At 38.5% G+C, this 23,886-nt stretch overlaps 1 protein-coding gene across 3 annotated transcripts in view; it reads left to right on the top strand.

Moving 5' to 3' along the window:
• Gyf (GIGYF family protein Gyf) overlaps positions 1–23,886 on the top strand; it is a 485,965-nt gene that overhangs the window by 48,300 nt on the left and 413,779 nt on the right. For all 3 annotated transcript variants that reach the window (XM_067150103.2, XM_067150101.2, XM_067150102.2), the window contains exons 5-6: positions 20,016–20,199; positions 20,411–20,591. In XM_067150103.2, the coding sequence (XP_067006204.2) occupies positions 20,016–20,199; positions 20,411–20,591 (365 nt within the window). The remainder of the gene's footprint in view (positions 1–20,015; positions 20,200–20,410; positions 20,592–23,886) is intronic.

Below are 23,886 nucleotides of genomic sequence, written 5' to 3'. Positions count from 1 at the left end.
TTCCTCACGCAAACAGTTACAGTCGTCGTCATGAGTCGGCCTACCGGTATCTGGTATTGAACCGATGTTTAGTGCTGAAACATAAAATTGCAAATTGTCGAACGCCTTCTAGTTGTCTCCAAATCTGGTTTTCAGCAGGTTCTTGACATCCAGTTTTTAGCGTCAGATAAATGCTGTTGGTTTATCGATTACGGGAGGTTCATGTACCTGGCGCAGCCTTATGCTTCGTTTCAGAAGGGTTACGAATCGCTTTGAGGGGTCATCAAACCTGTACGTTGGTTCCATCTTTACTGTAACGTGGTTCTGACCACTTTTCTCGCTTTTCTTCAGAATCACCCCCTTCATTTCTTTAATCCCGTCCAATTTCTTAATGCTTGGCGAGGATCTTGTACTTCCTTATAACCCATTCTTTTCCTAGATGTTTTACAGTCCCCACAGACTGATAGATCTCTCGGTATTCCTCTGGAGTAACTATGTCAGAGCACTTACGAAGAAACTTTTCTATAACACCAAAAACCCTCCCTGCGGGTAAAAAGGAATGTCCTCTGACAGGAAGGATAACAATCATGAAAATGTTAGCGTGTGCTTTGGTTTGTAGCCAGTAAACTAGAGCATGGATAACATGCATGTTCTTGTTTTGGCCTCCACATCCGTCTACGAACAGCCTGATACAGGTGATCGATTTATCGGAATGTACGTCATCATAAATGAAGTAACACCTAATTACACCTTGTTTGGCCCTCTTCCAGCTTCAGTCTCATTCCATACATAAAATTTTGGATCCTGAATACTGATATCGGTAACACACAGTGCATAAAATGATATTTGATGTAAATAGAATGCTTTGCCAATTGATAATTTAGGCAATGGTTGTACCTGTTGCAATTCAAAGCAGGACATTGCGTCAGCAGGTCGTTCCCTGATAAGTTTGTGAAAAGCCTGTGAGCGAATTTTATGTGCTCCCAAATCAGCTAGTAAACGGTTCTTTTTAGCACTACATTCTTCAGATTTAATTTGAAAGAGCATTCGAGCGCAGTAACTACAAGCATCTGTGGATCGTGTCCCAAACCCAATGTTGAACTGTGTACAGAAAATATTCTGGAAGAACCACTTTTTCACTTTCAGGTCCGCGGAAACACTCGCATTATACATTTTATGGAGTCTGTTTATGTTTAACTCTGCTGGTAGATAAAGCCTCTGACTTTTATTCCTGTTGTAATGCCATTCCCTTCCTAATAACTGAGAATTAAACGCAATCACCTTTTCTTTCTTTGCAGCAAACAGAGCACTCTTCCTATTCCCGCCTCTCTTCTCTCGAACACCTTTACCATTCTTAACAGCTTTGGATATATTATTAATCCTGGTTTGGCTTATCCTGAACAATTTCTGAAAGAATTTTGAGCAGATCACTTTTGCTTGATCACCAGTATTCACATAGAAAAGAAGAATAAAAGACTAGAATAGCTACGCCCATAAGCTGTATTCCGTTCTTGTAAGTTCAGTTGCAATTATATCAACTTTCTCCTTGCAACAGAATTGCAACCCTTATTCACTTTCTACTTCCTTTCGAACGCTCTCCTATGGGTAAGTAGCCCTCCATTGTGATCGAAAGTGAACGGGCATGCAAGCAATACCACACTATCGAGTACAATATAAAAATAGTGGAAACAGCCAACAAAAGAGTGGGATAAATGCAGGATGGGAAACATTATTGTGAACATAATACGTTTTGAACCGCTCGCCGTGGTGCACTTAATACAATTTGTTCCGAATCATGTTTTTCAGCACTGAATTCCTATGGGAAAGAATACTAAATGACCCGATCTAATTGGGGAGGAACCGCATCAGAACGTATTCTGACCTCGACTGCATTTAATACGTTTTGAAACAATGCTCCTCATTTGTAAAGAAAAGTAACTGCTGCTCTTGAGCAATATTAATGAACCTGGGAAAAAAGAGGACTACTATGAAATGGGTGACATGTGTAGATATATTTCAGGAGGAAGCAATTTTCTGCCACATGTATTACTACTACAACTGGAAGTCTGGGTATCCAACAATAAAGAATCTCATGGTTTCTCTTAAAACTCCAGAACTCTTCCAAGGTTCAAATTTCTTACTGAGATGCATACTGAAGAATCTTGATTTTGATAGGAATGCATACTCAAATAGAAAATTTCTTATGGAGAAAATTGATTTTGTTTTTTAAGGGATCTCTGATGAGCGGATTTTGACAAAGTTATCTGGCTAGTTTGTTATTAGGACATTGTCTTAAGAAGAGGTGGACATATTAAAGTACTGAAGGGATCAGTGGAAACTAAATTAGGAAAAGGAGGGAGGTTTATTTTGTCATTCTGGCAACTCAGTAGAGTTTGTTCAAAACTGCTCGTTGTTATTTAAATTGAAACATACTGGTGACTACCATGAAGGAATTGATGACACTCATTTCCAGGAATGGTTTATAGATCTCCTAATTTCCATTGTAAAGGAACCTTTCAGTCATTAGTTATGGTCGGTGCCATTGCGCTACGAAACATCAATTACACAACATGGAAATGCGTATGCCCCATTGTTCAGTTGGCATCACACTTCTGCATCATGTCAAGAACGACACCATTTGCCAGCAAATGGGCATTGCACCCAGCACTGAGAAGGCACGAAAAAAAAAAAAAAACCCCACTTAAGACCACACCATGTCTAAGATCGTGCAAAATGGCGAGCCAGTATTAAAACAGCAGACCCTGCACCCGCAAGAAGACGGGAAGAGGAGGAGAAAAAGGAGAAGAAGAAGAAGAAGACGAAGAAGAAGTGCCATATACCATTGCATTGTGTATGTTAAATGTCATACCATGGCTTCATGCAAAAAATGTGAAGTTGTTGATTGGCTGCAAAGTTGCTGTGGACAGGATGACAGAACTAAACAAACTGTGCAAAGTAGAATTGAAGGAACTAATTACAGTAGAGCCTCCTTACGATGTTTCTGCAGGGGACAAGGAAAAATAACGTGTTAAGCGAGAAAACTGAATACACAAATAAAAACTACCCAACAGTGATACGGAAACATTAGATACGATTTTTTCCGATATGATGGCATTTTCAAGGGTTATGAATTTCATGTTGATGGTCCGTATTGAACTGAGATTACATATAAATTGTAAACATAAAAGTTTGCCACCTATTCACTACATAGTTTTATTTACACTGCGTGTATTTACATTACATGGGACTAGTTTCAATCCTACTCGGGGTCATCATTAGCCATATTTAAATACACAATATTTGATGAAATCTTAAAACATGTTTCTAATGAGCAGTGAGAATAGTATGAAACAAATATATAATTAACTCTATGATGTGTGGTTGAATTAGGCGAAGTGCTATGGTGCTAAAAATGTTGGATATGAAAGTGAAATATTGTGTGTGACAATAGGTGAGCAATATATAATACAAGTACACAGGACTTTTTAACGTTCCTGGACTCAAAAAATACTTCATTCAAGAAGTTCCCCCCCCCCCCATCAAAATTTGTCTATTGATGTATCCATGATAGGAATGAAGAATAGGTTTGTTCATATAATGTATATGCTGAATAAGAGACATGCTTGGTTTGGAATAAAAATATATATGAGGCACTACACAGTAAGTATAATTATATAAGTAAGTATAATTATATAATCCACACGGAACTGTACAATAGGAAACTATTCTTGACAGGTTGGACTGATCTGCTTACAGAAAAAGTTGTGCAGTTGTTGACTGTCTCAGATCTTTTGAACAAGGGTTATCATATTTTCACTGACAACTTTTACACAGAAATGCCTTTAGCTAAAATACTTTTTGCGAATAACACCTTTCTTACTGGCACGGTCAATAAAAATTCTAACGATCTATCAGTTCTAAATTCAAAACTTGCCCCTCAGACCTCGGTATATTTCAGAAAAAAAGATATAATTTTTTTAGGATACAAAGAGAAATGTACAAGAAAACAATTTTCTCTGATAACAACCGGCTGTCACGCGGAGGACAAAATTATTCAAAGCAAAAGTGGAAGGCAAACTATAAAACCAGTTCTGATCCATAAGTATAAATTAAACATGGGGGGAGTAGACTGCAGGGCTAAGTCTGTGTATATATATACCGGGCGAGTTGGCCGTGCGCGTAGAGGCGCGCGGCTGTGAGCTTGCATCCGGGAGATAGTAGGTTCGAATCCCACTATCAGCAGCCCTGAAAATGGTTTTCCGTGGTTTCCCATTTTCATACCAGGCAAATGCTGGGGCTGTAAATTAAGGCCACAGCCGCTTCCTTCCAACTCCTAGGCCTTTCCCATCTCATCGTCGCCATAAGACCTATATGTGTCGGTGCGACGTAAAGCCCCTAGGAGAAAAAAAAAAAAAAAGTCTGTGTATCATGTAACATGTGACAGAGCAACAAGGAGGTACTGGAAAAAATATTCTATAACCTGTTGGATACGGTCATTTTTGATGCCTACATACTCTATAATTTGAACACAGACAAACCCCCTGAGCGTGAGGAATTTATGGTTAGTATTGTCGAAGATCTTGTAGATGAAGGAAACTCCTCAAAACATTCCATCTGTACCTTCTGGAGAAATGGGACATCAGCTGGTACGCCCCCCAGGAAAGAAACTGCGGTTATGTCCTGTCTGTTCGACTGCAGAAAAAAAGTCACGCACCCACTTCTGGTGTCCAGGATGTAATTGTGGTGTCCATCAACTGAAAGCAGGAAGAAAGAGGAGCCACCCCGAAGGTAGCGAGGATGAATCTAAGTAGACTCACGTGTTAGTACGATGTGCTTGTGTTATTTCAGTTCTATTTTACTTTACAATACTTCAAGGTAGTGAAACCATTCTACATATTTTTAATCAGCATACAATTGTGCAAATTTTGTATATAGTAAAATTGTCATATAATATTTTTACTTACATGTTGCCCAGAACTTTTGGATTATTTTGGAATACTTAGCGTGTGTTGGATACTTCGCCCATACTGCTTCAGGATACTAAATTGGCAAGTTTAATTTCCTACTATAGTATTCTTCGTCCTTGTTTGAATAAAATGTCTTGTTATAGATAATATTTTTTTTAAACAACATCTTTATGAATTTTTAAAAAGTTGCTTGCAAAACTCTCAGATAAATTTTTTTAAAAACAACATCTTTATGAATTTTTAAAAAGTTGCTTGCAAAACACGCCTAACTGCTTGCCGCTAGAATGTAAACCGCTTGCCGGTTTCAGGGTTAAACCACACTCTGCTACCATTTGATACAGGGATTTATTGTGGAACGCTATCTGTTCAGATGGGGTAGACACACTGTGGTTCAATAGATTCCCCACAATCCGAAGACTTATTATGGCCCTTGTCCACACTTATAGTTAATGGGGCAACATAATCACTCTTCCCACTAACAAACCCAGATAATAATTGACTCACCTTATTAGACAGATCAGAGATATGTTGACATAATGAGTTAGTCATACTAGAATGTTCTTCACTCATCTTAAGAGACAACAGATCCCCCACTCTGTTATAAAAATGATAAAGCCTTGTCTGAACACGTTTATGTTGGTTACCAGAGGTTTCTCCTCCTTCAAAAAAACTTAACAGAAGCAAGATCAGCAATATTAGTGGTGATCTTGGACAATCACTTCCCAACTTCTGTCTCCGTAAACAGGAATAGAAATAAGTAATTTTAAAGAATCCTTTAATCATGATGCATCAGTTGCAACTGTACCACCAGACTGAATCTTTCTAATTCCCAGCTCGTAAATGAGCTCCTCCTCACGTAAATACCAATGAGCAAGAACTTCTTTGGGGCCAGACATGATGAATAGTAACTTTGACAAAATTTAGTAAACTGTAAAATGTCTAATGTTCAAATACCAAATTTAGTGAAAAATTGTCAAAAGGGGCTTTGACCAGACCCATTCAACCCCGTTGCGCTGCCAATTTGTACAGGGATTTATCGTGGAACGCAGAGGTAAGGAAGCGCGTGGGGTGTATGGCTGGTCAGGGGATCACTTAGAGCAAAAATGTACTCTAACAAGAATTGGAAGTTTTATTTCTTTCCTATCTTAATATCTAAATAGAGTAATCTAATTGTTTAACAAGTAGTAGTTCAAAAATTACTTGAATATCCACATTTAACGAGCTCGTCAGCTCCACCAATCAGGTACAAGATTAATTGGAAGAAATTCTCAGTTGTTAACCTACATATGAAAGGGCATAATTGCTCCTAACGTACAACATTTATGAAAGTGAATAATTGCTCTGAACAGGTACACACCTTGGTGTCCAAACTCCAAATACGAGGGTCGAGTTATAAGTCATGGCAACTATTTTTTTTCTCGCAAACAGGAGACAACACGGAAAATCTAAGATAGGCATTTGGAAATATAGGGCATGTGCTTATGCATAGTTAGAGTTTGTGATTTTTAGCATTTGCGATAAATGCGAAATACGTTGAAACTTTGTCAGTGTATGTGCCTTCATCTTATATGACCCGTACGAGTGGTTTTTAGTGATTTTGAATTAGCGATAAAATGCGAAATTGGTTCAAAATGCGAAATTATGCAATTTACTGTTAATAAACTTAACCATGATAGGTTAATATTGTGTTTGGTCCGTATTGACTGGTCTGAATGTATAATATAACTATTTATAATAGTTATATTATACATTATGCAATTTATACGAAATAGATGCGAAACTCTTGGTTTTATACGAAATAAACAAATATCTTTTAAAAAACGATGCATTTTTCTTAAAAATAAGATATATGTGTTATCTATTTCAGGAGAAAGAATTATTATGGTGCCCATTGCGATCGTAAGGCGGTAACATACTTTGACGGACACTTCCGTCCTGGTGCATGGAACATTTATAAGTTCATTATCGCGGTTAGCTGGTCAGAGAGATTTATTCCATTTTGTTTTGCAGCCTACCCGATTGATGTCAGATGATACCTGAAGCTATTTTCTCTGTGTACATATTAACTCTGGGCTGAAGTACGGAAAATAAAAAGCACCTCAGTTTGCCGCTCATTGTAAACAATCATGGCGGCCTCCAAGCGCGGCATGGATGAGGTTATTCGTAACTGGCTTGAAAATAGTGATGTTGAAAGTAGAAATGATTCTCTGGAGAGTGAAAATACTCCTTCTTCAACTGACAGTGATGAAAGTGATTCGGATTTCAGTTCCGAGATGACAGTGCCAATTGAAACTACGTGACAAAACCAGAATGCAACAAGAGTGGGTGAAAAGTCTAGTAAAATGATACTTGGAATTATGACCTTGTTGACAATAAGCCTGTTTCTGTAACATGCAAACCAGTTTCTGAAATTCACTGTATAGTGAGGAGGGGGTTGGGAAATAATCCAAAAGAAATGGACGTAGGGAATGAATTTCTAATCCCACAGCTTTGGGATCACGTTACTAAGGAAACCAATGCCTATGCCTCTATATTTCTTGCTAATTCATCTGCTTCCCTTGAAACCAGTAATACTTACGAACAAAAACATTAGTTTCCTGTTACTATAGACGAGCTAAAAGCTCACTTTGCTCTGTGTATTCTTATGTACGTGATTAGTCAAATTTATGTTAAAGTGATGAAAAAATACATAAATTGTATGTAAGGGAATATTTCCTTTCACAAGTAATGGTGGGCCAAAGGGTTAAATCATTCATTGTGTGGAATAACTTTCACTGGCCAAAGAGCGCTGCAAAGAACAATCAATCAAACAGCAAATACACTTTCAAGCACACACGTTCATTCTTTTTGTGTTGACCCTTAATCATAGTCGGTTATTCTTCACATTGGTGTTGAGCACTAGTTACTGTTTTAAAGCACCGTAGCGATTTATTTTATTGTCTGGCAGCATGGGTAGAAGTGAAGTGACAATCAAATAGCATGCCGAGAGTCACAAATCGGGACATTTTTATGTAAGCGATACACATAGGGCTATATTGATGTGCCGACTTTGCAATCAAAAGACTTGAAGAAAAAAAATGTTCTGCAGTCCTTCCTTTGCCTCGGCTGCACTGCTGTGCATTTGGTTTTCCACGAACAGTGTCGATGTAAAATTTTTTTTTTTGCAAGTACAAGATAATTGTAACAGATAGGCGGTCTAGAATGAAGGAGGACACCGTTTAAACAATTGGCATGTTGTACTTCAATCATCATTGAAATTCCTGTTCCTTGTAGGTGCGTTGTACTGTGATAAATAAATACGTTCAGAATAGTATTTTTCACTTGGAAATTGTGTTTGTAAATTTGTAAATAAGCATATCCATGTGTGTGCGTTAATACTTCTTGCAGTCTTATGTTGATATTTGTCTTATTTTCTGTAGTGAATTCCAAGGTTATGGGCTTGAATCCCACTGGTTTCCGATTGGCCATTTTTGTTCTGTACTTAACATCTCTTCAGCCCATACTAAATGTACTTAACACGACCTAATAGGTTGAAAGTCGGTTTCGATTAGCAAATTATGCCGATTTTTAACCAATTTGATACAAAACGCTGAATTTGAGAAATTTAGATGCTACAAAATGCTAAATTTGAAAATCAAAACACTAAATCTCTGATTTTTAAATGCTATAAACCACGAACTCTATGCATAGTGCCTGAAGACAAATCCTGACTTCAGGAGATTCTCTTAGGAAAGTGACAGAACACAGGCCATTGGTGAACATTGTTTTCTTATGGTATAGACAGCAAATACACAACACTAAGTACAAAGGACAGGTCTCCACTTGTTACAGACCTTCGAAATAATCACCCAATTTCCTCTGTGCGTTGCCAGCGGTAGGGCAGGTGCTGAATACCATTTGCTGCATGTGTATCGCTAACGTGTGACACCTCTCTCCGAAATGCTATTACGATGTCCTCTTTGTTAGCAAACCGTTGTCCACGTAATGGCTTCTTGACTTTGGGGATTAGATCATAGTCTCATGGGCTCAGATCAGGCAAATAAGGCGGGTGTAGTAGAACCGCCCATCCCCACCGTTGTAAGCAATGCTGAACGATGGCTGATGTGTGAGCTGTCGCGTTATTGTGTAAGATTATGGCATTGTCCAAAAGATCTGGACGTTTGGTTCGCACTGCACGGCGCAGTTGGTACAACAAAAAGGAATTGTAATAAACTGCATTGACAGTGTGCCCCTCATGCACTGGATGACACACAAGAACCCTTGAACATCTATGCCAGGATTATCATAACCTTATTGGGTGACTGATTTTGTCGAACCTTGTGTCTCCATGGTTACCCTTGACGACGCCATTCACTTGACTGTCTCTTCAGTTCAGGTTCATAAGCATGTGCCCATGTTTCATCTACTGCAATAATGCGCTTCATCATAGCTTGTCCTTCTTGCTGAAACCTCTCCAGATTGATGCAACATGTTTTGTAACGAGTCTACTTCTGTACCTCAGTTAAGTGACGTGGCACCCACTTTGCACAAAGCTTATGCATCTGTAGGTCCTTGTGTAAAATGCGCTGTATTGTTGCCGCTGGTATAGCTGTATGCTCTTGCAATTCCGCTAGAGTCCAGCGCCTGTCCTCTTGTAAGCACTGATCGATCACCATTATCCGTACATCTTTGTCCATGGACACTGGACGGCCTGGGCGAGGCAAATCGGCAGTTGACACTCTACCCCGTTTGAACGTCTCCACCCACCTCGCCACTGTTCTATAGGGCATGGCATGCACACCTAATGCTTCCCGCAGCTCTGCATGACAATGGCGTGCATTTCAGCAGCGGAGAACTGCTATTTTAATATAAGATCGTTGCTCCTGCTTGTTGACTTCCATTTTGTGACGCCTCCATTCACACACTGAACTTGGGGGCATGCTTAGACCCACACTGTTGTTTACATACACCATCTAGTGGCATCATAGCAAATACATACTGTATGTTCTCAAATGCATATCTTAGATATTCCTTGTTGTCTCCTGTTCGCGAGGAAAAAAATAGTTGCCATGACTTATGACTAGAACTACACACATAGAGGTTAGCGTCAATAAAGTGATATGTCGCTTGTTACATTCTCAGTTACACCTTAACCAATTGGGTGACCCCACTTCATAATGTTCATACACAGGTTGCTCCATGTTGGGCTTATCAGTAACAAATTATCACAACCAGGTTAAGTACTGTTCCCTAAGAGAACCAAAGCGTAGACACGGTTACTCGCAAAACTATGAAGGGGCATTTTACCCATTCAACTAGGGCTTAAGAAAGAAGAGGAAAGGTTACAACAAAACAGGCCATTAACAAAGGCAAGGAGGCGAAACACTGGCACTCATTAGAAAAATGTTCTGGAAAAGACAAGAACCTAAGGGGCTTAAGGCCCAGTGACACAGAAGCTACTCCTATGCTAGAAAGGGAACGTTTAAAGGCCGAGATAAATTCCCAACATTTAGTGAGTTGGTTACCCAGCTCCAAAGAAGGGGAGAGTTCTGAAGGTCACCACCTGTGCTGCCTTACATTAAATATTATCCCAGTAGTGAATGTAAGTTGAGTCCGAAGACTGTGCAGAAGCTCCTACGCTGGCACAATCACATATTTAGGTTCATTCTGCCATAACCTGTCAGTGCTGGATCTTCAAGGCGGCCACCCCCTGCCTTCTGACCCCTCTAACATCTGTCAAGTCGCACTCTCAAATCACCGGAGCAAATCGGACAAGGTGGCCCTAATGTGCTTTCCTTAAATAGATCCGCAGGGGAAAGTTCTAGACTATATTAGAATCCAGAGCGCTGATAGGCTAAATTTCTATACACTCTCCCCGGAACTGACTGGCTAGAGAACTTACTGTAGTTATGGGCATGTCTGAGGCGGATTACATTAAGAGGAGGAACCAGGTGAAGTATTGACAACTTCAGCACATAAAGAAATCAATAACCAGAGAAAAGTTTTACCAACTATAACAAATTAAATTTCTGTGGCTATAAACTGGAACTTAGCCCACCAGATATCACTAGAAAATAGACGCTAGGGCCATCTAAGCATTGGAGAAGAAAGTCTTAAAAGTTCTCAATCACTGTCAGAGATGGCCATAGTGGAGAAGGCGCACCGTTTAAATACCCGGGAAATATGTACCCCTGGTACAGTCGGTGAAAAATGGTGAATTAAAATGTAAATGGCTTATGTGATGGGTTTAAAGCAACTTGAGGTGTGTAAAAACAGATGCGTACCTTTAAAGGTGCTAAGGAGTGATAAAGACCTGCTATATAATAACAGGGAAATAAAGAGGTTAAGAAGGAAGTGCAGATTAGAAAGGAAGAGAGTTAAGAATAGTTATGGAAGTAAGAAGGGATTGTAGGAACTTATCTTCATTTCCAGCTTCCCAGGTTGGGTTGTGAATCAAGGACCTCCATCGCCGCCTGTCTCTCCACCACTCTTCTACTTTTTAAAGTACATCTTCTGGTTTTCCTTCCCTCTTCTCTATGCACTCCCACACTGAATCTGTCCATCTCTTTCAAGGTCTTCCTCGTGGTCTCTTTCCAGGTAACTTCTCTGAAAAAATTTTTTTTTTTTGGCACTCTCTCTTCTCCCATTCTCATCGTATGCGCATACCACTTCAGCTTTGTTGTTTCTATCCTGTCTTGAAATTTCAAGATTCCTGTCCTTTTCCTTATCTCTTCATTTCTAATTCTATCCTTTCTGGTCTTGCCCTCTATACCTCTTAGGAATTTCATCTCCGCTGCGTGTATTCTACTCCTCTCGATTTGTTGTAGTCCATAATCCAGCTCCATAAGTTAGTATGGGTTCATAATAGGTTGAATATAATACTTTCTTACATATCGGACTTCTTGGTTCCACAAAATACCCCTTACACTCTGGTAGAACCTATTTGCTTGTTTTGTGTGCTTTTCCCGATTTCCTCGGTTATCTTTCCATCTTCTGTGGTCACACTTCCCAAGTACTTGAAACTTTTAACCACTTCCATAATTTTACCATCTTTCCTTTCCTCTTCCTTCCTTCCTTCCTTCCTTTCTTCCTTCCATCCTTCCCCTTGTCATCACTATTGTTTTACTTTTCTCTGTGCTTACTTTCATCCCAAATTTTTTTATCTCTTGATTCCATACATCTACTTGTTTTTGCACTTCCGTTTCATCCTCATCCCATATCACTGTTATCATCTGCAAACAATATGGATTTTGTTACCTGTCTTCCCAATCTCTGTAGGAACTTACTAGGAAATTGAATTTAGTAAAAAATGGTTGGCTAAGAATAACATGATGGCAATCATACAATAATTGGCAGTCGTATGAATTTTAGGGAAGAACAGAAAGGTACCGTATTTCACAGCATAATCGTCACAATTATTATACAAAAATTTTCTAAAAAATATTTAGCGTGCAACCATTACACGGAGAATTTTTAATACCAATATTTCTATTACTGAAAAAATTAAGTTGTAACTAAGTTCTATTTCGTACAAGTTTAAGGTGCTCATAATACTCGCGCATATGCATCAAAATAATTAAAATATCCTAATCAAATGTATTAAAAAAATACTGGTTTACATACGACGCATGACAATTAGAGTATGGTTCCATTGTATTGGTCCCTCACCAGGATTACTGGATTCGAGAATTGGAAAAAAGTCCAAAGAAAAGCACCACATTTTGCAGTTTGAAAGTGTGGTCGCAAGACAATGTACAGTTTATTCACCAGTGATATTATGAGTTCTCATTTCAAATGCGTAAGTTATCACTTGTCGGCAACATTGCCGGGAAATGCACACTTGTTTTTTAGTAAGGTTTTCAAAGTTTTGCAACCAGGGGTAGAGTGGTATCAGAACGTGCAGGTAAACAGTAATCAGCCACCATGTTCTACATTTTTGTGGTCTGCTATAAACATAATTGAACATTCGAGTATTGGGAAATTTACGAGTAGGTACGGCCCTTGCAAGTTATAAATCTCATTCCGTATTGTGACCGTTCGTGGGACGCCTAACTCGGAGATGATAATAAATTTTATAATTTCGCTCGACTAGTATTCAGGGGTTTACATGATCCTCCACTCAGGGCATGGCCCTTCGGAAAGGAAGCGGTCACATCCAATCAATAATTAGTCCGATAATAATCTGACATCAGTTTCAAGATAATAGGTTCACTAAAACTAAGCATAAATGAATATTTGCAATGAGAAATTAGAAGTATAATAATTTTAATTAAATGAAATTAACTGGCTACAACTGAACAACTGAATATGCAACGTAAAAATATATTAACTTTGTGCATCAATACCGCACCGTATTAAAGAATGAAGTCCATCTTGAAAAATAATTGTCAGTCATTAAGTTAAAATCACATCATTACGCAACACTGTTTCATTTAAATAAATATAAATTGATATAATGGAAAATCAGCAATTTCAGTCACAAATCGTTCATCTTGTTTGTTCATTTCTGACGTATTACTAGATGAACCTGTCCTCCCTGCTCTACTTCTCTTATTACTTCATTATAATTACCTAACTGAGTTATAACTTGAATTTTCTAACAGCACATGATAAACACCGAAAATCCATCAAATACATAATAATATCAGTGCTCCATATCCAATTAACTGCATGTCTCCGTCCAACCAACGGCATCATGTGGCTGCACCTGAAAAGGTACTATCTACGGACATAAATAAGCAAACTATCAAGTGCCAGACGATCTGCGTTGCATCGGCTCCATTCCATCCTGCTGAAAATACTTCTACAGCGCTGACTTACTACATCTAGCAATACCACAAGTTGATCTACAGTACAGGTGACAATAATCTCACAATCTAATTATCGTTCGAGTAGCTTGTCGAAGATCCTACTCGTATATTCGAAAATACATTCCGCTACCCATGTGATACTAAATTAAACTCATGTCAGCTCGCATGCCTAACCAAACTCTTCGAAAAGCATTCAAACAACGCTACGAAACACGCTCATCTAATAAACTCAAATATACGCCGCGGAAATATCTCTCAATACTATTATCCTAACCATTAGCCATCTCAAAGAATTAAATTACTACCGCAATTCACCACTCAATAAATCATTCTCTGCTTACACCGTCAACTATACCTTTAGATGACCCTACATATTTTACGCTACACAATGTCCACCACATAATGAGAACAATCATCATTCGCTACATAAATGAGCTAAATATCTTGAAGAGCTTCGCTATTATTCATACAACCATCACTGAGTCGATCACTAAACATATCACAACACTCCGTGGAATTATACATTATCATAAGATCACCACTTCAAATATTTCACACATCAGGACATCAAAACTTACCTGAGGCATTCAGATCACACACGCCTTATAACTGTTCCACAAACACCGAAAACAACGCAGGAAAGATCGCCTAACCCTAGTATTCACCAACGGAAAACGATATTCTAATATACGTAGTAGCATTACATGACGTTACCAACACCGTTAGCACGTTAGAACATTCAAGTCATTTCATTTTATATCACCTGTGTGACATTAAAAAAAAATCTACTTCTACTATAAGCATCTACAAGTAAACAAGAAGGGCAAGGTTCGACTACTCATCTGACTTCTTCGTTTTTCCATGGGTATTGGTTGTCAGGTTATTTCTTCAGCCATCTCATTCATTTCGGCAGAGTGTGGATCCACCAGGATCCTACTGGTTTACTCGGACATCTCTTCTATATGAACTTCCTTATTCACAAATATAGTCAACATCTTGAGTTCAACCTGAAACTTGAACAGAATGGTTAGATTGAATTCGTACAGATTTTTTTAATCCACTGTTATAGATTAATACTGGCCTGTGTAAATTTTATATCGCCCAATGCTATACTTAGTTTGTAAACGTATTTAGGCCTCAACTTCTTAAATTTTATGAGCTTTAATTCGCATGCAAGGGCTGAGCTTTCTATTGCTTCACGATCCTTTTTGTACTCTTCAAGAATTGACATTTTAAAAACAAATTCAAACTTCATTATTTCAATAAAAAAACGAGGCTGCTTTTCATAAACTACATGACTACGATCCTGACTGCTTTACATCTGACTTTGACATTGAGGAAACGTTATCTTAGAGATTCAAAAAGGAATGTAGGCTACCATTGTTTATTCTTCTCCACCTGAAATACGTCATACCACACGCCTGTTAGATAATTAACTGTATATAATTCCGGCTCAATCCATGGCCCCCTTGACGTCTATTATACTAGATGTGATGTCTGGCCGATTTTCTTCTCAACTGTTACTGCAAGTATTTATTGATACCCGCTTGTGACTACACGGTTTTACACGCGGTCCGATGTGTACCACGGGGTTCCGAGCTTGATGTATCGATTCTCATCCAAGATCTACTATCAATTCGCGAGTTGTGTCGGCTCATATCTTACGAATATATAAATTCGCCGCACATCAATAATTTATTTTACCACCATGCCGTCCACATGCATTTATCATTCCTATGACCTTCAATGACTCCCTGACATGTAATTGCACGTCATTGGAAGGTCATAGTATTGACGGTTGTCACTTTACAAATAAAAGTAGGATTTTATAAATACTTTTATTTGTAAAGTAGGTACACCCCTGCATGCAACCCTTGTAGTTCACCTCAAGTGGGCCTTTCCATGTGCTGGGGATATTTAAGTTTTTCCCGGTTTGTGTTTATTAGGTGGGGCCGATGACCTGCGATGTTAGGCCCCTTAAAACAAGCATCATCATCATCATCATATTTATTAGGTACTCTTGTGGAAGTAAGCTTATCAACTGCTCTGGAATGTACCGATGCATGTGTTTGTTTGCGAGTGATTTGATTACTGTAGATGTGTGCGGGAGAATTTAAGCTGCTGAAATATTTTACTTTTTAATGCAATAATACTGAACAGTTACCGACAGTAATATGCATAGCAACGCATTAACGTGTGAAGAATTTATTTGTGATCGTTGGTAATTACAGGACCTATTCTGCAGGCTTCAAGCTAAACATAATTTTCTTCGCTGAACAGCATGGAAGCAGAGCTCAGGAAAGGAAATTTTCATTGAGTGGAAAGTTACTGCGTGACTGGTGGAAATTAAAAGAGATGCTATAAAACACAAACTATTCTAGACGTGCATTCATCAGGTGGAGCAGAATCTTCATCTGACGTCATGTGATCGCAGCTGATCAACATGGTGAGATTCCGATCCACTGAAGTAATTTCTGCATTGTTGATGGTGATGTACTCGGTGAAAGTTGTACTGACATCTCGCAAACGTGACTGTGTTGCTAAACACCCGATAAGCTGTATAAACATTTAAATTGAGCTTTCATATGCTGATTATGTTGTAGTTCAGTTCATCTTTTAAGTGGCTTGAGGAACAAAATTTGAACATGTGATGATTATGTAACAAAATTTTAAAATCAAATTTTTATTTGGAAAATAAAAGATGCGACGATTATGCGCCGAAATAGGATATGTACAAATACTTTCATGCAGAAGCGGTTTCCAGGAAGGACAAACCAGGAAACATTAATGAATAAGGGGAGTCTGATGCAAAGACTTATAAAAAGCAGAAATATTCAGTACGCCATATGTAAAGATAGGTTGATGTAAGGTGGTGGTGGTGACTAATCCTGGTGAAGTACTGAAATGTACCTATGATAAAGGTATTTACAAAAAGATACCTAGTAAAGCAACTGGGATTGATAAGATTTCTGTGGTTGTACTCAAGGCAATGGGTTGGGATGTAGTATCATATCTGAAATATTCGATTACTGTTTGCATGTAGGAGCTATACTAAATGAATCGAGAATTGTTACAGTAGCCCGAGTATTCAAGGGAAAGGGTGATAAACATAAAAGGGATGATAACAAGCCAGTCAGCTTGATGTGTGTTGCATATATGTTCTGGGAAAGTATTCTTTCTGATTATATTAGACATGTTTGCAAAACTACAAACTGGTTTGATAGAAGTGAGGCTCAACTTGTAGGATTCCTGCTAGATAGATATTTTAGATTCAGGGTTGTCAAATGGACGGTATCGCTATTTATCTGTCCAATGCATTCGATAGGGTAGATCAAGGGAGATTGTTTACAAAAATGAGGCTATTGGACTAGACCAGAGTGGTTGAATGGATGGCTGAATTTCCAGAAAATTGAATTAAGGCACAGGATTGTGGCTGACTGTAAAAAGCCCTCGACATTGGTGCGAGATGAACAGCAGACATAAGTATGATAGCAAATAGAATGAAAAGTCAGGTTGTTAAGTTCAGGTAGTGGGAAAATCATCTCGGTCTTAATTACTGTGTTAATGGTGGCAAATGTTTTTCATGGGGATCACCGTAAGTACTTGAGTGATAAAATAAGGAACAATCTTCGTTGTGGTAATCTCTATTAACGAGGTTGTAAAGAAAGATTACATATCACTTCATATGGTTATGAGGGTATTTAGGGGTTATAGTAAGGAAGTAATAGAGGGCATGACTCTCATAAGACCGCAATTAACCCTTTCCGGCCCTTAGCGCCTGTGTTTTCACTTTGCCTTCCGGTCCTTAGCGCCTGAAGGTGCCTGGCCACATTATATGCTCACATCTGCGATCTATGCGATAGTTTTGTATTGTTTTCGGCTGTGAAATGTTTATAAGGCATTTATGTACATGCTGTCTTGAATTTCAGCTCACAGGGATCAGCTGATTTGTTCATAAACATGGCGGGATTGAGTGCTGCGGACATTCAAAACGAGCTAAATTTAGGCAAAGAAAGTGACACAGAATCGTTGAGTAGTGGTAGAAGTGAATTTTTAGTAATTGAAGAAGATATCAATGAAGATAATTTTATTGATATCAGTGATGTAAGTGTTTACGGACATCCAGAAATCGGACCTCATGGCGATGCGCCGGCAATTTGGGTAACACAATCATTTTGTTTCGTTATTCCTAACGATTATGTGGGTGATTTTGGACCTTACTACAATTGGAAAGTGAATTGCGAGGAGTGGATTATTTTTTACATACATTTTTTACAAATGATACTGAAAAGGGGAGAAAGTAAAATAGTTCATGTGGGTGATGTGACAGCTTAGGTTTTTGCGTGACAACGGGGACGTGTGCTGTGGAAGCAAAAAGGAAAACTGGGAAGGGAAATGAACAAATAACTGTTCCATGCCTTTTAACAATTCACAGGTACACAAAATACATGGGGGGTGTGGATAGATCAGATCAAAAAAGGTCGTTCTGTAGTTTGGGAAGGAAGAGTGTCAAATGGTGGAGGTATATTTTTGGATTTTATTGAACACTGCAATAGTGAATAGTTTCATTTCATACAATGATACTGATCAACCAGCACCTTCCAGATATGATAACACTCAAAGGAACTTTAGATTGGCACTCTATAGACAGATGATAAAATAATTTTTCATCAAGGAAGCGTCTTCGTCGCAAATGATCGTTACCATTTACAATACTTTCCCCCAAAAATCTCCACAGAAACTGCAAAAGGTGTGTGAATATTGTGCATCTATTGGAAAGAAAGCAGCATCAGGAAGAGGGATTCAGGCAACATGGGAATGTGACAAATGCAGCCTAGCTGTATGTCGAGTGGGATGCTTCCTCCAGTATCACCAAGAGAGGGGGTTGGGGGTAGGGGGTGGAGGTATGAACCAACAACCCTATGGATCCTGGAATAGAGATACGGATGTGTTGGTATGCTTTCTAATATTAGTGAAAATTTGAATAAATTGTGGTCAGGAGTTTTTTTGTATTAAACTTTTTCCGATACAATATGCTATGTTTCAATTCTCCCTAAATAATAGGTTGAATCCTGGGGATAAACGGAGTGAAAATGAGGGCGGGAAAGGGTTAATGTATGGTTCTAGTTTATAGGACATCACACCAGGATTACTTGATATGAGAACTGGAAAAGATACAAAAGAATGTAGCATGATTTGTTCTTAGTGATTTTCGAGAAAAGAGTAGTGTTATGAAAAAGTTGCTGAAAGACTTGGGAGTAAGGAGAAGAGCTGCTTAACTGAGCAGTATGTTCTGAGCTGATCAAGATGGTGTGGAATGACATTGGTAGATGGATAAACTTGAACAGAGCTTTTAAAGGTGGGAACGATCATACTATGAAGAAAAAATTGTAAGTCTAGCAGACAAATTGGAGCAAATATTTATAGGATGAGGAATTAGGAACTGGATTAATTTATCACAGGGAAGGCTTGATAAATTTTGAAGTTCTTTGAATTCCTTTAAGGAAATGCCAGGTACACAATTAGTAGGTAATCTGCCACGTGGGCGACAGCTGTAAATGCAGATCGATGATTTGATCGGCTCCACATCATGTCTCACTGCCATCTATGATCAAACTGATGTTTACTATTTCTTTTAAAATTTGATTTTTGGTTGCTCTAATTTCTTGTTTGTTTTGTAGAACATACAAATTTCTCAAAACCCATTTATTAAGGAGTACAAATGAAATGATTAACATTGTTATCATTAATCCACGTATTATGTCTGTTGTTCCATCAGGCTGGTACAACATTGTGTGACATATTTGCATAATCATTGCTTAATACCATCAAACGTTTGGTACTTGTATTGTTAGCAGTGATGTCTAAACAATGTCTTAATATTGGCACATACGGTAGCCCATAATGTGTCATTGGAAATTGTGTGATTATTTTCAGAGCACGGCTAGTGCATCTCGTTATGATAGGTGTTGCTTATAGAGTCGGTGGCACTGCAGTAGTACTTTTTTGGCCCAGAGAGGAAAGCATTGTCAAACTACTTTACTCCTAATCTTGCGTAGTACACATCATTTTGGTGCTGACATGGGATTTTGCAGTTTCTGTATAATCGCATAACCTTTGGCGGTGCTGTTCAGGAATCCGGCCACCCTCTGGGCTGGTGACGTAACAGATACACAATGGTGTTGACGTAAACATCCTTTTGTGTTCATGAATGTATACCATAGCATGGAAATTTTGTATTCGAACTGCTATGTAAACTATAATTAATGTTGTATTTAAGGGTCCGGCAACAGAAAGAAACTGGAGTGAAAGGAATGGGGCTGATCCCGGGGACTGGAATGGTTCCACCAGTCCCCGCAAAGACTTTAGTGGCCGTGGATTCATGGAAAATTGGAGGCGACATCGTGGTGGAGGTGAAGACGATGATGGTTGGAGAACTAACAGCAGCCGTTCGGATAAATGGGGTAAATTATTACTTTCAAGTTGTTTTATGGGATTTCATTCTTTGTTTTAACATCCTTGTTGCAATAAAGCTACCTGATGTTGTACCTCTAGATTTCTGCTAGTCTTAACCATAAAGGATTTTCTTTCTCATTCTCCTACTTTTTTCTTGGCCCAAATGTTTTTGACCTTTACATGTATTAATTGTATTATATTTCTATAAATGTCTTATAGGTAGTTCATCGTACCCTGTACGTCCTAATAGCTGGCGAGATAATGAAAAAGATGGACTAGATTCTGACCATGGGGGACGTACTCAGGGTTGGGATCGTGGTCGAGGTTGGGATGAGAGTGGTGCACCTTCAGCTCACCATCCTCACCGGCGACCATGGGATGAGGATAATCTACCAGAATGGTAAAACAGTTCTCTAATGCTCTTCATGTTAAAGTAGTAACATTTGTGTTGTATTTACAAGATAATAAAATCATTCCATATTGACGACGGTTTTGACTTTACAAAGGAAAAAAATTAATATCTCCTCCTATTCAATACATAATATAATTCAATCTTTGGATGGAGTAATAAAATTACATGTTTCGACTTGTTTGAGCCATCTTCAGTGAAATAAGGTGGGGTTAAATTAATTTACATAATACAAGCTAAAAATGTGCTAAAACCTAATGAAGGAACAAATGAAAAAACAAAAGACACCTGACAGAAATAAAAACAATACAATGTACAATATTTCCATTATACAGTAGATGGAGCAATAAATAACTCGTTAGACAAATTTAGTGAAAAGAAGGTTAATATAAAACATAATTGAATCTAAAAAGGATGTTAAACCTAAGAAGAAAAGAAATGAAAACAAATGATACGGATGGAAACGAACAGTAAGTGATTATAGTGAGGTTGCGGACCTCTTAGTCCTGTTTTTGAATTGTTATTTTAAAAAAAATTTGACTAAGAGTTGTGTTTTTAGCACATTTTTAGCTTGTATTATGTAAATTACTTCAACCCTCCTTATTTCACTGACGATGGCTCAAACGAGTCTAAACATGTTTCAATTTTATTACTCCATCTAATGATGGAATTATGTTCTGTACTGTATTGAATAAGAGGATACATTTAATTTTTTCCTTTGTATAGTCATCCTTTACAACGGCGAAAAATTGAATAGGAGGATACCCTAATTTTTCGCCATTGTATAGTGAAAACCGTCAATACGGAATGATTCTAATATCTTGTAATAGTCATCCTTGTCATGTCATCAAAATCATTGTAATTTCCTGTCATCCTGACATTGGATCAGGCTGTCGAAGGTCTAAATCTGCTAGGGACGATAGGTTTATGGTCATCCAAGTCTTGAGAGTACCCCAAACTACCACCTTCCAAGCCAAAAATCGACTCGAGGAAGGAAGAAATGTCACTGTGACTGCGAGGACTGTCAGGCGAAGACTCCTCCAAGAAGTCAATTTGACCTCAAGAAGACCTGCAACTGATCCACAGCTTGCCCCCCAGCACAGAGCAGCTCGATTACAGTTTCCACACCAACATTGTAATTAGACTGGAAAAGTAGACAATGGTACTGTTTACAGATGAGCCACGATTTTATCTTCAGTCACCTTACGGTAGAGAGAGAGCTTGGAGAAGGTTTGGGGAGCGATATGCACTTTGCAACATCTCCGAGAATGGCTCCATCATGGTATTGGCCAGTATCAGCTTTGAGGCCCGGATGGAACTTCTTTTCATTGATGGAGGTGCTCTGAATGCACACCCTTACATTGTAGAGGTGTTAGCAGAGCATGTAATCCCGTATGCTACCTTAGTTGGTGAAAATTTTTCCTGATGTATGATAATGTACAGTAGAAGTCCGCATAGCGAGTACGGGATATAATGAGAAGCCCATTATAACGTCAGCATTTTTCTGTCCCTTCAAGATACCTATATTAAACTGTGTACTATCCTTCGGTTACAGTGAGAGCCCTATCAATGACGCATCCGTTATTACGAGCGATTAACCATACACAGTTTTTTGAGTTACCGATATTTAAGCACCCAGCCATTATATTGCATGCAGTTGATCATCGTTGGTATAATTTCTTCGCTATGTCCATTAGCAAGCGCTCTCGTTGACATTCGAAGGCGACGCTGGAGTCGTTATGTAAAACCCGTCGACTGCTCTTCCGTAAAGGAAAATGGAAGTGAAAGAGAACATGTTTTCATAATAAATGTGTAAATAACGTGTCTTATAGCAGTTGTTAACTCATTAAAAATAAAGGCTGAAGTAAACGATCACTTAATTTTAATGATAAATACCACAATAAAGTAAGATTGGGATACACCTCAAGATATGGCAGAGTGCATCATTGACTTCTGAGGTTAGTGTATATTTTCTTGCGCCTGGTTAAATTTCTGAAATCATGTAAATTTATAGCGAGAAGGTTATCATTTCTCTATTGGTGCTTGAATTATGTTTTTATGATGCAGTGAAACCTCGATTCTCCGTTTTTTTTGGAGGGACCGTGGGGAAAAAAACTTGCAACACAGGAAAACGGAAAATCCGGGAATGAATGAAAAGCATGAACAATTTGGCTAAACATCACAAAAATGAAATTTGTACAATTATAATCTTACAAACACTCCTAAACCAAACCAAACTACAGCCCCAATTGGCCTTTGCCTGCCAAGTGACCGCTGCTCAGCCTGAAGGCTGCAGTTTATGATGTGACGCATGGTCGGAGTGACGAATCCTCTTGGGCATTATTCCTGGCTCTCTAGACCACCGTCGCCATCTCACCATTAGATAGCTCCTCAATAAAACGTAATCATGTAAGCTGAGTGGACCTGGAACCAGCCTTTATATCCAGGTAAAAATCCCTGACCTGGTCAGGAATTGAACCCGGGCCCTCTGGGTGAGTGGCAGGCGAGTTAGACCACGGGACCGACTTTAAACATTAATCACCAGTACGCGAGTTAAAGATCTCGATACTTTATATTCAGTTTTACCGGGGAAACTTTGTCAGTTTCCTGTGAAATCTTCTTTCAGTTCAGCAACTTTGATCAGCCAAGCTCTTCAAAAAATTGAATCACGCCAAGCCAAACAACAATCAACTACAAGTAGTTTATAATTTTCTAATCTAATGAAATAAAGCACTTTAGATACAAAAGGGCCCAACCTGATGGCAAAAACCCTTTTCTTAACCCCTTCAGTCCTGATTTTTTCTGTTTAGAAAGAAAAATTATTTCTGAATGGATTTTGATTTTAGGTCATGCTGGGGGTGTACTTACAAAATTTGGTTGATGAGAGACCTCCCGTTACAAAAATATATCATGTACAGCATACTGTACATTTGGTATCAAGTGTTGCTGAATCCTAAACTTTTACCTTGGGATGGCAACCTTCTTAGGACAGGATTTGGAGGTATACAATGTTTCTACTGTACTAAATGGCAAGCCATACATTCCTATAGAACTGAAATTATCTATTTTTGAGATATTTTCATTGTTTACAGGTAATTATTTACAAATATTTATATTTTGTTCACATGTTACCGACAAAGAAATGCTTCATAACAATTCACATTCATTTCATTGCTTATGAAATGCTGCAAAGCAGTTCCTGTTCGTATTTATACAAAGATGTACTCCATAATGTGTGATCACTGGCTGCAATTAATCTTCTTACATCGAGTAGGTTCTTTATTGC

This window comes from Anabrus simplex, chromosome 6, assembly GCF_040414725.1.
Source record: "Anabrus simplex isolate iqAnaSimp1 chromosome 6, ASM4041472v1, whole genome shotgun sequence".
Taxonomy (NCBI): Eukaryota; Metazoa; Arthropoda; class Insecta; order Orthoptera; family Tettigoniidae; genus Anabrus; species Anabrus simplex.
The sequence above is the reverse complement of the archived record's forward strand: the minus strand, read 5'-3'. Positions and strand labels throughout refer to the sequence as shown.